General features: G+C 34.8%; 1 protein-coding gene across 4 annotated transcripts in view; it reads right to left on the reverse strand.

Moving 5' to 3' along the window:
- LOC125680557 (transforming protein p54/c-ets-1-like) overlaps positions 1-15,287 on the reverse strand; it is a 52,348-nt gene extending 37,061 nt beyond the window's left edge. For 2 of the 4 annotated variants that reach the window (XM_048920240.2, XM_048920238.2), the window contains exons 1-3: positions 15,133-15,287; positions 14,854-14,980; positions 3,486-3,539 (exon numbers count right to left, since the gene is read on the reverse strand). In XM_048920240.2, coding sequence (XP_048776197.1) covers positions 3,486-3,539; positions 14,854-14,967 — 168 coding nt within the window. In that variant the 5' untranslated portion in view covers positions 14,968-14,980; positions 15,133-15,287. The remainder of the gene's footprint in view (positions 1-3,485; positions 3,540-14,853; positions 14,981-15,132) is intronic. The other 2 variants (XM_056155149.1, XM_048920239.2) reach the window with 1 other exon arrangement.
- Between the last annotated feature and the right edge of the window lie 395 nt (positions 15,288-15,682).

A 15,682-nucleotide genomic window follows, 5' to 3' on the forward strand; every position in this document is an offset into this window, starting at 1 on the left:
TCCGTGTCACAGAAGGTGTGGCATGCTAAAGAACCCTCACTGCTCAATGGCCATAAGCGCCGAGCATAGGCCTAAATTTGAAGCCCTTCACCGGTCTTGGTGACGTCTCCATATGAGTGAAAAATTCTCGAGTGAGACGTTAAGCAAGATACAATCAATCAATCAATTTATTGTTCTCTGCAAATAAATTCTACATAATGTAAAAATGTTTAACATAAAGCAACACTCTTATCACCTGTCCTATAGCTGAAATGTTGCCATACCAAGGATTTATACGTTGGGGATACATTTTTCAACTCGACTGGATCCATTTTGATACAGCAAAGTTTACTCGTACGTTGATTGGACAATTTTCAATTCCATTGGCCAATCAGAAACCACGTTATCCAAAAACAATGTGTGCAATGATTCTAGAAACGTATCGAACTGAAACAGACCCGAAATAAATCGAACATCGAATCGAGACCACTACATCGGGATTCGACCGCATCGCAATGCATCGTTTCACCCCTATATACAATGCAATAGGTTTCTGATGTCAATTTAAATGAAAGAAAACAAGACAGTAAAATGTGTCATACTTAATATGAAGTTGCCAGTTTTAAGTTTATATAAGTTGTTATGTTATTTGGTTTCCAAAGTCTTTAAAAAAAAATTGTCTAAAATAACAGGAATCACTGAATTAAAGATTTTTGAAAATTTTTGAAAACTCATGCAAAGAGGCCTATTACACCATATGAAATACAAAGCAAACTTGGGTACCTTACGGATACATTTTGGGTACCTTTCGGGTACATCTCATTTCTGTAAGGGAACCCAACAAAATCGGGTGAGTTGGCAACTATGATGCCGGCATGAAGCATTGTAGTTCATATACTCTCAATGGCAGGGTAAGCACTGTCCCAGACCCAGTAAGTGTGGCTGGTGACAATAGCTTGCCAAGGTATTTTTACTTTGCAGTGCTAATTTCAAATCTCTTTAAGGGGGTGGGGTGGTTTTGGTGATTTTGACATTGTAAAATGGGGAATTGTCATGGGTAGTTTCAAATTTCGGGATATATGTTAGGCAAATCCATATGTTTTCCATCATATTGTTCTTAGAGAATATACACACAGACTCCCACTTTTAGTTTGTAAGTTAATGTCATGAGACGTCACATCTGATGTCAGACCAATGATAGTCGATCACATTGAAAAACAAGATTGAGTCTGTTCCATTTTGTTAACACATGATAATTTAGTTTTACAACAACACCCAACACCTCCAGTTTTTATACACCCGTCTTTAGACGGGACATATTATGGTACAACGATGTCTGTATGTCCGTCCGGGGTTTTCTCTTTATAATTTCATTTCCCTTTTACATATCATGCTGAAACTTGCTGTGTAGCTTCTTTGTGGGTCACTCTAGATCATACTGCAATTTTGATCCATTTCAACCTTTTTTCCAGGAGTTTTGCCCCTTTATTTGGAAATAATTATTATATGGAGGGTACATAATTTGTCCGCCCTACTCCTCCCAGTTTTCAAATGAGAGCCTTCTTATTTTGTGGAGTGTTTGTATGGGTATTGAAGATGTATATGTGGGATGGATTTTGATTTTCTACAATTTTTGAGAAAATTACAGGTTGCTGAACTTAGTCTATTTGGAAATTAATATTCTATGGAGGGTACATAATTTGTCCGCCAACTCCTCCCACAGTTTTCAAGTGAGGACCATCTTATTTTGTGGTTTGTATGGGTATTGAAGTTGTGCATCTGGGGAAGGATTTTGATTTTCTTCCATTTTTGAAAAAAATTACAGGTTGTTGAACTTGGTCCATTTTGAGGAAATCTCTATTTTCAAGCTAAGACCCTTTGTTCATATGAAAGTTTGTCACAGCCTCATGATGGCTGATACTACCTGAAGCAAAGTTATACAAATTATAGCACAAGAAAAACACCCTATGTAAGCATTTCACGGGCGTATTATGTACTGTTTGCGGTACTCTTGTTTTAATTAGTTATTGTTATAAATGGGAATTCATTGTCTGAGACAGAGCTCCAGATAAGGTGCGTATCAGCGTAAATATTCGTTAAATTTTACCAAATATGCATTTAAGTTGAAAATCATGCGTACAATTACGCATCAGCGAATGTAAATACGCTTAACACTCCCAAACTACTGCGTATTAGTCCGCGTATTTGTGATACATGTAGTATGATAAAAATATGAATTATCTATTCATATGAATTGAGGTTAGCTCAGGACTTGATCATATATGATATTTAGCGCTATGAAATACGTTTTGATGACAATCACAATTTTGAAAAATTGGAAGAGTAAACTCAAAACACTATTTATATATAGGTCTACTTGTTATACTTTCTTTCTTAAAGAGTTAGTGTGCGGTCGAAAGCACAGGGGAAAAAAACTTGTATTATCAATCGTGGACGAATGATATACAGAATTGGATCATAATCATGTGACTGAGTATTCAAATTTAATGTATCAATGATAAATATCAAATTCCAAATGACAATGAATAGTTTTAATAAAAAGATGTACAAAGGATTTTCCCCGTAAATAGCTGGAGCGGCCTTTTAGTATAGACTTTAAGTTAAAAGTTTAATGGAAGAAGTATCGTTTATCTGGTGAAATCCTCTGTGCAAAAGAGCAACGATAATCAGTAAATTAACTAAATACACTTTTGAATTTTTCTGAAAAGCAAAATACTCATTGATTTGAAAATCAGGGGGTAAATACTCTTTGTGGTAAAAAATTATCTGGAGCTCTGTGAGTTCTCTTCACAGTTTGGATTTTAAAAGTTGACCTAATAATGATAAACCTACACAAATGACAAAGTTTAGCCTCAGTCTAGTGAATATCTGCCGATAATTGGTCTGGCCGATAAAGACTAAACACATGAAAACATTGATTGGTTCCTTGAGCAGGGCTCTAACTCAGTAATTTGGGACAGAAGTTGGGGTCATTGGAATTGAGAAAAGTTATTCAACATTTGTTCAAGATTGGGAACTTTATATCAATTTTCAGTTAACGCCATAAAAGCAAACATTTTTAAGACAGCATTATTGAAGGGAATTAGTAAATGAATAATTCTATTCAGGTGACAATTTGTAAGGTCTTATGCATTTCATCATCATCTAAAGCCACGGTCCAGAGTCCACCTCCCATCTATGGCTGTTCGATCATGGAAAGTTCGGTAAATTCATCAATATTCATTAAATTGCGATGTTACTTTAAGTCAATGAAGTTGGGGTTGTTTAAACAGGTGACTCTTGATAATTCGAAGTTTAAGAGACCTTGATAAAACTTTTGAGAGATCAAGAGTTCGAAACATCAAAGGTTGAATTAAATCCAGAAATTACAGTTCCAACCATAATGGTTAAATTTTATAGCGAGCAAAGAGACGAGCTTGCTCCTATGATTACATAATTGAGTCTTGTGATTTGCTTTTCATCAGCTGAAAAATTATGGGGATTACCCATAATGCTTCTGGAAAAATGTCGCCGTCACTGTGGTATACTTCATGGACAACCTCGTAGATAAAATAAAAAATAGTTTGGAAAGTACCATAACTGTTTTCAATTCCAGACAAGCTTTCTCATAACTTCGTATGTTTAGTTCAGGATAATATTGCTTGATTTGAAAGAAAAACGATCGCAGCTAATAATGACATCATAATGCACTGTTTACATTGATCGCATTATATTTCCCGCATTAAAGGACATGTCCCACATTCGTGAATTATTTAGAAACTGGAGTAACTTTTAATCACAATACATATAAAAAAATGATCTCCCAGTTTTTAAAGCAAAATTTCAGGGTTTAATTTAACATTTCAATCGACTCAAATCAACTTCCTGATCTCTAAATCTCTGCTAATGGGATAGCGGGTCACGTGATACCGTGACGTCATATGTGACAATCGCATCTCTTGCTGATCAGCTTATTGTGAAGAAACCTGTTATTATCTAACTTCGTTTGATACCAATGTGGTATGGGTAGACATTTTTTTTTTACTTTTTTACATCAATGACAAATTTGTTTTATTAAATATCATTCCTTTACATTAAAACTGTTCAACAAGAAAACGACGAATGGAATTTATTGATATAGCCTACCGCATATCGTGCATACTGACATGTATGTACACGGATCTACATTACGTTAACATTTTGTTTATTTGCATTATTTATAATTTACAGTCATTCAGTTGATTACTCATGTTCTTCATTTATATATCAAAAAAAATTTTTAAAAAATGATGCCTTCATATGAATATTTTACTTATAATCCACGCGTCTATCGAACGAAGTAAACATGGCAAAATCAAAATAAAAAACAGTTGATAAAAATAATACGTGAAGTAGGTAGAGCTTCTGTATTACTATATATTTTTTAAAATCATGAACGTAGTCAAAGGTACAATAGACACAATGACACCCCCCCCCCCTCCCCTTGAATTATTTGCATAATGATGTCGCTCAATCAAGGTACCTGTACTTTTCCTGTCTGAGGATGCGTTGAATAATAGCTGTTTAAATATTACACTTTATATATTGCAACACAGACAGTTTGATGAGAGTATACTTTATATATAGGAAACACTAAATAGGAATGGGTAATTTTGTCTGTAATAACGACTTAGTGGTCTATACCATTAATGTTCCATCACATACACCTGAGCTTCTGAAGCAATCTTTGAAGTCAGAGAAGGTTACCATCTTGCCACACCCACCATACTCTCCAGATCTAAGCCCATGCGACTTTTTCCTTTTTCCAAAACTTTAAAAGTTCTTATCTGGTCGTAGTTATAAGTCCCGACAAGCCCTTAGCTCAGCCATCAGTCAGTGCCTCAGAGGTCTACCTAAATCAGCGTACCGTGACGCATTTCAGAAATGGATTCAGAACTTGAAAGTACGTATTTCAAACGGTGGAGAATACTTTGAAGGGATGTAATGTTCATTTCATTATTTGAGTTGAATGCTTTTGAGATATCGTACAATACACATTACATATCGAACAGCCCTCGTACATACAAGGCCCTTATTAGGGCTCAGAATTAACATATGCCCATCAGTCTGTGACTGGTTAAAAGTCTGGGTGACTGGTTAAAAGTCTGGCGGACTGACTGACATTTGTTTTGGTAATGAGATTGGTAAATTTTCTAAAATGTCAATTTGGAAAACATACTGATGGAATCTTAAACAAACATTTGGCATTCCTCTGTAGATATCAGATGAACCAGATTAGTAAATATAAATCTCACATAAGTGTTACACTATTGTCTGAGGCATATCAACAAGTTAAATTCCGTTATTTCATTTTAATTAATAATAACAAGAACAAAATGTTTATTCTTATTTCTGAAAAACTCTGGTGGACTGGTAAATTTTTCTGTGGACTGGCTGAAATTATACCCCATCAATCCTGCTGGACTGGTGACATAAAAGTTAGTTTCAAGCCCTGCTTAACGGACTAGCAGAGGTCTACATCAAAGACATTATTACAGCATAATAACCGAATCAATCGGCACTTCATTGACCTTCCATCTTTACAAAGATTATGGCTAAGGCACTTTGTCATCAGCTGCTGCTACCCAATGGAACATTAATCTAGTTCTTAGATCTACTTTCACATCAGTGAAATTGTCAAAAGTTTTAAGAAAGCAAGAGGCCCCACAGGCCTTATCGGTCACCTGAGCATTTGTTAAAAGTATCACTAGCCGTAAGGGCTATGAAACTGACACTAATTTTCCTGTTTGCATATCGAAGCTAAACTCCAATATTCAGCAACAGTATAAAACAAGATGTATTCTTAAAACAAAATGCTACTGAAAGTGCCCATACTGATGAAAGACTAAAATACATATTAATATAATATTAACATTATTTACCATTTTGGACCCAACCTAAATTCAGAACCCTGGGATTGTGAAATTCACAGTTATGGTACAGTATAATCTGTCTAAACCGGCTATGTGTGGTTCCAAAGAAATTGGCTGGTTTGCACAGAGTCTGGAGTGCAGAATGTTGACAAGAATGAGAGTTGCTTCCCTTGTATTCACTATCTATGCATTCGTGTGTAATGATTGCTAACGTTTTAATATATCACAAAAGAATTCAAAATGTAAAAATATAAATGTCAGTGTTTTATTGTCGTGCTCAATTGAAAAAGTTTCAATTTTTATTAAACAGTTCAAAATCTAGGAATTATTCGCGCAATTTTCTGTTGGTAAATTGTCGATTTCGTCTACATCATCGCCGTTATCAAGTGCTACATTATGTACGTACGTCAAGTTTGTGTTGAGTTCGTTTAGAATTTGTATTTCCCAGCTTTCATTGTAAATGTATCGCTTTCAACTGTCTCAATTTGTGAAACGGAAACTAATGCAATGCTGAGTGATCGACCGGACATGGCGAGTTGTGCTAACTAACTGCATATCATCACTGTCTGACTCGCCGTAGAGCTCCGAGAAGTCCACAAGGGGAAACCCTGCTTTTGGAAAACATAACGGGATTGTTGACGATTTTGTTTCATTCCAAAAATGTATCGAATTCATCGATTCATTGAACTTTGTCTTTTAATGTCAGTTCTTGTCTCTGTCGTTAGGGGAGGGCGCCATTATCTCGTGCGTGGTGCTGTCATAATTGCAAAGTGCACCCCCTAAAAATCAGGTTTTATTTTAAACTGATCGCGACTCATCGCCAATTGCACTCTTTTACCTACCTGTGGCTTCCCTTGAGACACCCTTCACCACATGTGATCGACCGAATACCGACAGGTTGGTCATCATGGAGTGGCTGGTTTAAATGCGATAATTAGAGCTAATTATGAGCAGTTGGGACCCTGTGTACACAGAATACAATTGGCCGCAACAATTAGGGTGGTGTATCATCAAGGGGCCGGTTTACACAGGATAATTAAAGTTAATTGATAGCAGTTCGGACTGTGGAAGCCGGCCAATATACAGAATACGCAGTATCCGGAGTACAGGGAATTATCAATAAAGGATTTGTTAAAGAAATGTTAGGGACTATATTTTGTGGCCGAAATTGACAGCTAGAGCGCCGGAGTACTCAGAGGCCGGTTTGGACAAATTATACTGTACATTCATTTAGAATCTGTATTCCTTAAATATGCATTTACTTTTTATACAGTATCAGCAAAATTAAATGAGAAGTCTTTCAAATGATAGAGACAACAATCACTATTTTTGGCCCCACCCTGGAACCAAATACCCTACCCCTAGGATCATGAAATTTACAATTTTGGTAAAGGGCTACCTGCTCCTTCCAAATATCCATTCAGTTTCAATTTAGTACCAATAGCATTTAAGTTAAAATGCTCAATTTCAGCTATAATGATCTAACACTCTGTAGATGCTTTAATTTATTAATGATACATTGGTGTTTTCAGCACTTATGGGGAGTGTTTTCGGTAATTAACTTGTGTTTTCGGTGTTTTCGCTGATTCCATGGACCGGATTTCCACATAGTTTATGTCCTAGCTTCTTACATAAAATACATCTCGCAATCCTTGGATCAATCGTCTTTCTAACGTTCTCAGATATCTTCTCCCCTTTGACATCCCACTATAACCATTACCAATTCCATGAATTTTAACTGTTTTGTCCAAAACTTTCGCGTCTTCACCTGGCTGTACTAACCGCCATGCCATATTTGTCGGATCGCGATCATGCAGTTAATAGCTTTAGTATGCACGCACTGATAAGACAAATGAAACATAAAAATGAAACGTTTCAGAGATTAAGAATATGGATTAAACGACTTGACTTTTTCCGACCGCACAAAAATAGCAGAACAGAATCATCACTGTTTAAAACAACTATATACCCAGTTTGGCTCCACCCTGGGGTCAGAACCTCTACCCTGGGGATCATGAAATTTACACTTTTGGTGGCAGCCTTTCTGCACTACATCACTATGCATTTAATTTTTCTTGCACTTGAAGAGAATAGGATTTTTGAAAATAGGTCAATTTTTGCCCCACTCATAAGCTCAGGGGTTGCAGGAGTCTTGAAAATTACAATTTATGTCCCCTTTGTCCCAAAGAAACTTAATACAAATCAAATTTGAAAAGAAATGGAATGGTAGTTATCAAGTAGTAAAAAACGTTCAATTGTTTACACATTTAATAACTGACTATTTTGGCCCCACCCTAATACCAAAACCCACATTATGTTTCACATTAAAAAATATTTTGTTCAAAAATCGTGAACCAGTCCCTTTAAAGGACTACCTGTTTTTTTTCTAAATATCTATTTATAGTTTCAATTTAGTATCAATAGTACTAAAGATTTATTTAAGTGTTTTAGACATAAACACTATACACCAAATTTGGCCTCACCCTTGGGTCAGAACTCCTACTCCGGGGATCATGAAATTCACAATTTTGGTAGAGGACTTCCTGCCCTACATCTCTATGTATTTCTTACATGTGTGTGGTTCTTGAGAAGATTTTAGAAAATTGGTCAATTTTGGGCAGTTTTTGCCCCGCCTCTAAGCCCCCAGGGGTGCAGGAATCCTGAAATCTACAATTTATGTCCCCCTTGTCCCAATAATGCTTCATACCAATTTTGAAAAGAATTGGAATTGTAGTTATGAAGAAGTTAAAAATGTTCAATTGTTAACGAAGGACGACAACCAATTGCAATATGCTAGGTCACCCGAGTTTACTCAAGTTTAAAGTATTTTCATTGTACGATCCTTATAGCCCTGCCCTTGAGTCTGAACCACCAAACCATTGAAACCAAGGACCATAAATTTAACTAATTTGGTAAAGGCTTTCATGCTCAATATAATTTCTATTATGCACTCAGTTTCTATGCAAGATGCCAAGTAAAGAAGATTGTACAATTTTTTATGGTTTCAGTCCTATTCCTCAGACCCCAAAAGGGCTTTTCCACAAAATCAACAATTTTGTTCCCCACTGTTGCACAGTTAAGCAGCATTTCAGAAGACGTCAAAAATGTTCAAAAGTTGACAAAAGACTATGACAGGCGACTCAGGTGACCCAACAGGAAGCACCAATGTCTTGAAAATAGCAAATTTACTATACAGCCAAACCTCATTATCTCAAACTCAATGGGACATATAGCAAAAACTTTGAGATATCTGAGAGTTCAAGATATTGAGGTTGAAAAACATAAAGAAAATGTATTTCAATAATTTTTTTATGATCAAACATTTGATCGGGGAAATTAGGCAGTTCACTATAGCACCACTCTAGGCTCCTTGTATAATGTAGTGTGGTTTTCTGAGGAATGCCAATAACTTTTTACAATCTTGGCCCTGAGTCTGCATTTCCAGTATTTTATAATTGCACATGAAAACAAATTAACATCAATTATTTCTGAATTCTATGTCAGGACTTGAAGCTAACTTGTTATGTCACCAGTCCAGCTGGACTGATGGGGCATAATTTCAACCAGTCCACAGAAAAACTTATCAGTCCAACACTTGAACAGAGTTTTCCAGAAATAATTAAACATACTTCGTTAATGTTATTAAAATGAAATTTAACTCAATATGCCTCAGACAATATTGTAACACTTAAGTGAGATTTATGTTTACTAATCGGGTTTGTCTGATATCTACACGCAGAAGCATGCCAAAAGTGTGTATAAGATTTCATATTAATAGTATATTTTCCAAAATGATGCTTTAGAAAATTAAAAAATCCCATTGGACTGACTAAAACAAATGTTGGTCAGTCCGCCAGACTTTTAACCATGCAGTCACAAACTGACGGGCAATGTTAATTTCGAGCCCTGTATGTATGAAATTTTTAGGACACTTTATAGGAAAAAAGATTGAAAATTGGGAAAATATTAATGATTTTCGAATTGGGAATGGGTCCAGTAACATGACCCCCAAAATAAGCTAGGAAAAACCCCTGACTTGGTACTTCCAACTCACTTTGATATATCCATGGTTTTCAAGATATCGAAATACTGAAGTTAAAATGTAGTTCATAATCAATTAATAACACTATAATTATAAGAAAATTTCATGCATAACTTTGTAGGAATACATGGTTCATATTACCTCTACAGTTAGTGTGACATGATGGTGACCTGCGGAATTTGTTTGCTGGATTTTGGCCCTTTAATGTTATGAGTTTGATTCATTACTTTTTTGGAGACAAGCATCACTGTATAGTTGCCTAAGTTCAAAAGTAAACTGACATCAGGCTATTTTATTTCTTCACACGTTTATGAATGAAAATGTTCTCACGGACATTTTTTTTATTAGCAAAATGAACTTCTCAAATTACACCATTCTCATTATCTCTTTAAATGATTAATAATTTCATCATTACAAACATAGAGGGCTTCATTATAATTAAATGCTACAACAACCAAATTGACTAAATTGACATAGCATATGCACAGTGCATGGGAATATTTGTCCAATTTTTTAATCATTGACTTCACATAAGGAGTCATTGAAACAACAGCTGCCAAATGCTATAGTCCACAAAAAAAAAAAAAAATCGAAAGGTTTAGATATTACCAGAATTTACAAAATCATCATGGTTTGCCTTCAGGTATTTTACATTTTTCTCCTTTACAAAAAAATCAATAACAAGAACAAACTACAAATCATTAGTCTATGCCTGCCTAACAATGCGCAAAATAAAATAAAAGTTTAAATTGTGTTACAAAAATATAACATGCCTCGAGAGTTTGGGATCAGTTCGTCTTCTGTAATGGTTTCACAATTTTAATTTTTGTGTGAGTCATAATCAAAAGAATGGAGAATACTTCATGGTGTGTTCTATATATATAATACAGGTACCATTGTTTCTTTCCTTAACATGCAGAAGTGGGGAGGAAAATTGTGTTACTGGCATAAGGCCTAAAAAAGATTTGCTGTTTTCGCTACCACAACTTTTACCGATCCAAGTCATACCCCTACATTTTACATATTGTTCAAGAGGTTATCAGGTTATTGAATAAATCTGTTTTGGCATTGTCACTTGTTACCTTTTCATCTTTTATAATTCATATCAAGCAGATTTGAATGGTGCATTATATAAATGGAAAATGAGCCCCTCATTGTGATCTGAATTTTTCTTTGTTTAATGTTTGACTTGTATGTTAGAGGAAACACAACAGTGTCACAACTCTTAAGGAGGTACGCTACACCAGAGAAATTTGATGTAGATGAAAGGTGGAGGATATGTACAACAATATTTTGAATTTGAAAATTTTCAAATTTACTCTATTTTGTCAAAAAATACAGTTTTAGTAGAAGGTAATCTGAAAAAAATTTAAAACCCCAGCTGGACTCGAACCTGCGACCTACAGTTCAGCAGTCGGTATTCTAACCTACTGAGCTACTCGGCTAGGTATCTAAATGGAAAAGGAAAAGTCCAATATTGCCGATATCGATTTTTTCATCCCTGTTTTTAAAGGAAGTCAGCCATTATGACGATGTAGAGTACTACCTTAATGAGCACCTTGTCCATCGCCAGTCAGTCAGTCTGTCCGAGTCACACTATTTAATTATATAATCTTCCATGCATGAATTGTTATCAATTCACTCCATCTTATATGTTCACATCCCATGTGACATCATTAAAGGGCTATAAGCTATATATGTATATTGCAGTGCAAATTTCTTGATTTTTAAATTACAGTACAGTAGAATTAAATATTAAACTTCAGTCAAAGTTTCGTTGTAAACAGTGCATGTATGAAAAACTTCCTTTATTCCTTGATTGGCTAGCTGAACCTGTCTCAGAATTCACTGGTATGTATTGTAGTAGTTCTGATCATTATACAATACACATGTGTATGTATACTATTCAAGTGCTCTCTTGGCCCCCTAGCCATCTGTCTTTGGTAACTTTCTGACCAGTGTTTTATGGTACTTTGGAGAGCTAAATCTAAACACAATTTCTAAGTGGATGTTGGCAATAATGCCTTTATTTCTTTGTGAATACTGAACGTTTCCTCATCATAGACATTTTAGATAAAATTTACGGTCATGTTCATGAATCTAAATATGGCATTTCATTTCCCTCTCAGCTATACAATTTTAACAAATCAAAGTTAACGGTGTCAAAATTGACCAAATTTTCAAATGGGCGGTGACAATTTGTGTTTTCTGTAGTTCACAAAAACATTTTACCAAATATATTTCCTAATACTGCTGAGGTGACTGACATAACATCATATATTATAACACACACCCACCAATCATTGGAGAGCGACGCCTCCTTCTCCCTAAATTTTGTCAATTCCAAGTAATTTGACAACATTACCCACTTCAGCAAACACATCACCAGTGGTCCACTTTAAAATTGCTTAAGGTAGGCAACTAAGCATACAACCCATTTACTACTACAAGTGAAAGTAACATTTCAATACCATGGAAAGCGAAAAACACCAACACAAAAATATTTCATTCATCTCAGAATTATATTAATTTTGTTCCCCATCCCAATTCTGATGTGCATGACTTGGTGGGAAAAAAGAAAGAAAATTAATCCCCGCAACTGAATGCTCCTTAATAGAGGGCAATAAGACCGCAGCAAAGTGACCATAGAATTCTTTTACTGTTTCAGCCATGAAAATAATAATTCAACTCTAGAAATTCTTTGTATGGTCAATTTTCCAACCTTTAGAGGATAATTCATGCTAATGAAAGATATGCCGCTATGTATGGAGACTGTTTTATCTTGATTCTCTCTATGCTGTGTTTTGCTTGTATTAACGGTTAGAAGGCTGAAAGACTGTCCATTGAAGTTTGGAGTTAAACAATTATGTATTTAGGACATAATCAATAATCATGTCAATAACGGCCTCCTAGGAGGGTTTAATTTGAAATCAATACACTCTCCCTTTACAAGGCCAGTTGCAATTATACTTGTCTAAAATAGCAACTGTAACACAGAGTCAATTGATTGTTGGGTTAGTCCTAGGAGCAACAGTTTGGTGATCTACTCGGTCAGATAGTGGATTGTCTATCAATAGAAGCAGCAAAGCTGAAGGGAACCTAACCCTGCAGACTACTAATACACATGTACTTAACGAAAAGAAATATCATGCAATTTTAAACACCGTTATAGCTGTTAGTTATAAATTCTTACAGATACATGCTCTGTGGTGAAATTTGTATTAATTTGATAACTAAACTTTTAGGTTCTAATCCCCCCCCCCCCCCCCCCCCCCCAAAAAAAACCTATTCTAGTCATCAACTATCATGTCATTTAGATGCACTATTTGCACAATACAGATACTTTTCCCCTCTCCTAAAATGTAATTAATATTGGGAGATAATTACTTTCGTGTCAAAACACTTTGTGTCATTAAGTTACACAGAAAATGACTGTCAGTTGTTTGATGAATACACGGTGTCCCAGGTAACTGAAGTGGGTTGGGCAGTCTAAAAAGCAGGAAAGTTCTCAGTCATTAATGAGCTCTGAAAATTGTACTCTCTGATGGGACATCAATTAATAGCTAAAATCTTGAATGAATATCATTTAATCATCCCGTCATACAATTTATATATATATAAAAAAAAGAGATATTAATAATTTTTTCCTTTTTCCATTAACAAATTACAGGACTTCGAGGGGAAATTTTACAAATAGATCAGAATTATCTAATAAATCATTGGAGTTTTTTTTTTTAATTTGATAAAAGTTAATATTACAGTGCATGGTCATGGTATATAAACAGGGAGTTTGTATGATGAGCAAATTGGAACCCTCTTCTCCCTCAAGATCATTGCCATGAATCTGATAACTAATATACCTTAACCTTCAAGTGGCAACCAGATCACAACCCCCCCCCTCCCATCAATCAGGACTCGAAGAGATTGCACAGGGCCTACACAAAAATTAAAAAATTCACAGTCATCAGCTGCCCATGGCAGTAAGTCGCTAGCATTTGTACTTGGAATACACAAATTTCCTATGTATTAGTTCATGTAGTTGTCCAATAGTCGTTTTTGTTGTTATATTTGTGTACATAAGTGGTAAGTACATTTGATGTTTTCAGTAAGTCTGAAGATAAAACACCTCAGACAAACATTGAACTTTATATTATTTTGGTTTTTTTCACTCATAAAGCATCAAAGTGGGAAAATCTTGTTATAACGAATATGTGCTGGCAGCTGATATCAACAGATTTGTCACTTTTTCATATTTGTCATACTATCTCATATGCAAGCATTCAGGTGCAAGGGAATACTAAACATTCCTCTATTGCAAAAGAGCTAAAACAACGGAAATTGCAAATTCCAAAGTTTTGTGACATATTCTGAAATAATGAATCAACCACTTAAAAGTTTTGTGTGTTGATAAAAATATTCTGCAATGAATTAAAATCTGCAAATGAAATAAAACCATAACCATGTCATATTCTGTCAAAGATCTTAATGATATTTATTAACTTATTCTATCCACAGGTATCTGAATTTTGATCAATAAATAGATATATAAAAAAGAAAAAAATTCTCTCTCTCTCTCTATATATATATATATCAATACACACAAACAAAAATAAATAAATAATGTATTCATAGAACAGAATATTTATTCAACCAATATATATTGATAGAGTGGTTTTTTTTTGTTTTTGTTTTTATATTTACTGATCAAAATTCTGATGGGCCTACCTCTTATCTATCCTACCGGACTCGTTCTAATATTCACAAATGAATATATATCTAGGCTTGTCATACAATCTAATAATCTTGTCAATTTGTTTAAAAAAGGAAAATTAATTCACACACAAAATACATTATACTTTATCCTGTTTGGTGCCCCTTTAAATTTATGAATGAAGTTGATTTAAGAATGGAGCCGCTTACCGTTTTGGGGATCCTCAGACGAGCTTTTTGCATCTTACACGGCTTGGACATTTCTGGACTGAAGAATTCAACGTTTTCAAGGCCAGCATCAATTGCACATAATTCCAGTTCCATGTTCCAATATCAGCTGAAAATGAGAGTAAAAATTTGAACTCAAAGAGAAAGAACGAAAACCGTTCATTCATAAAAACGACGCACCATGCATAGTGTCCTATTTACTACATCGATTGAGTTCTCAAGAGAATAGAAACAACCACTTTTGTAAAAAAAAATTCTCACCTCAATATCCAAGAAATGTTTTCACTGCGCCAGCACAGGTGTCAAATGCAATGCACGGACAGCGATCATTTTATGTTTTAGTAAATGGCATCAATCAATTTTTCGTGACCTAACACCTATGCAAACGAGGTGTCCCGAATGGGGAAAGAAAACCCCGGATGACAACATTGCGACGGTTTCACAGCTGATTCCAAAGAAATCATTTCGTGATATTTTCTTCAACTAATAGAAAAAAAATAAACAAGAAACACAAAGCATTAAATTTTAACAACAGATGATTAACGATTAAACACATAGCTGAGATAGTGTAGATATTGCTTTGGCGCCAAAACTCAAATTAGCACGTAATAGAGTAGAAAATCATCAAAGTACTTAAAGTACTGAGAAGTACATGTACTATAATATAGTTTGTAATGATGTTGTATGGATATACAAGTTATGATAATACTACATAACTAGCATATCAAAAATAAAATAAAACAAATAAATAAAAATTTGAATGATTTTCTGCAATTGCTTTAAGTAATGGAAAGAATAAAATAAGATGGAG

This window comes from Ostrea edulis, chromosome 2, assembly GCF_947568905.1.
Source record: "Ostrea edulis chromosome 2, xbOstEdul1.1, whole genome shotgun sequence".
Classification (NCBI taxonomy): domain Eukaryota; kingdom Metazoa; phylum Mollusca; class Bivalvia; order Ostreida; family Ostreidae; genus Ostrea; species Ostrea edulis.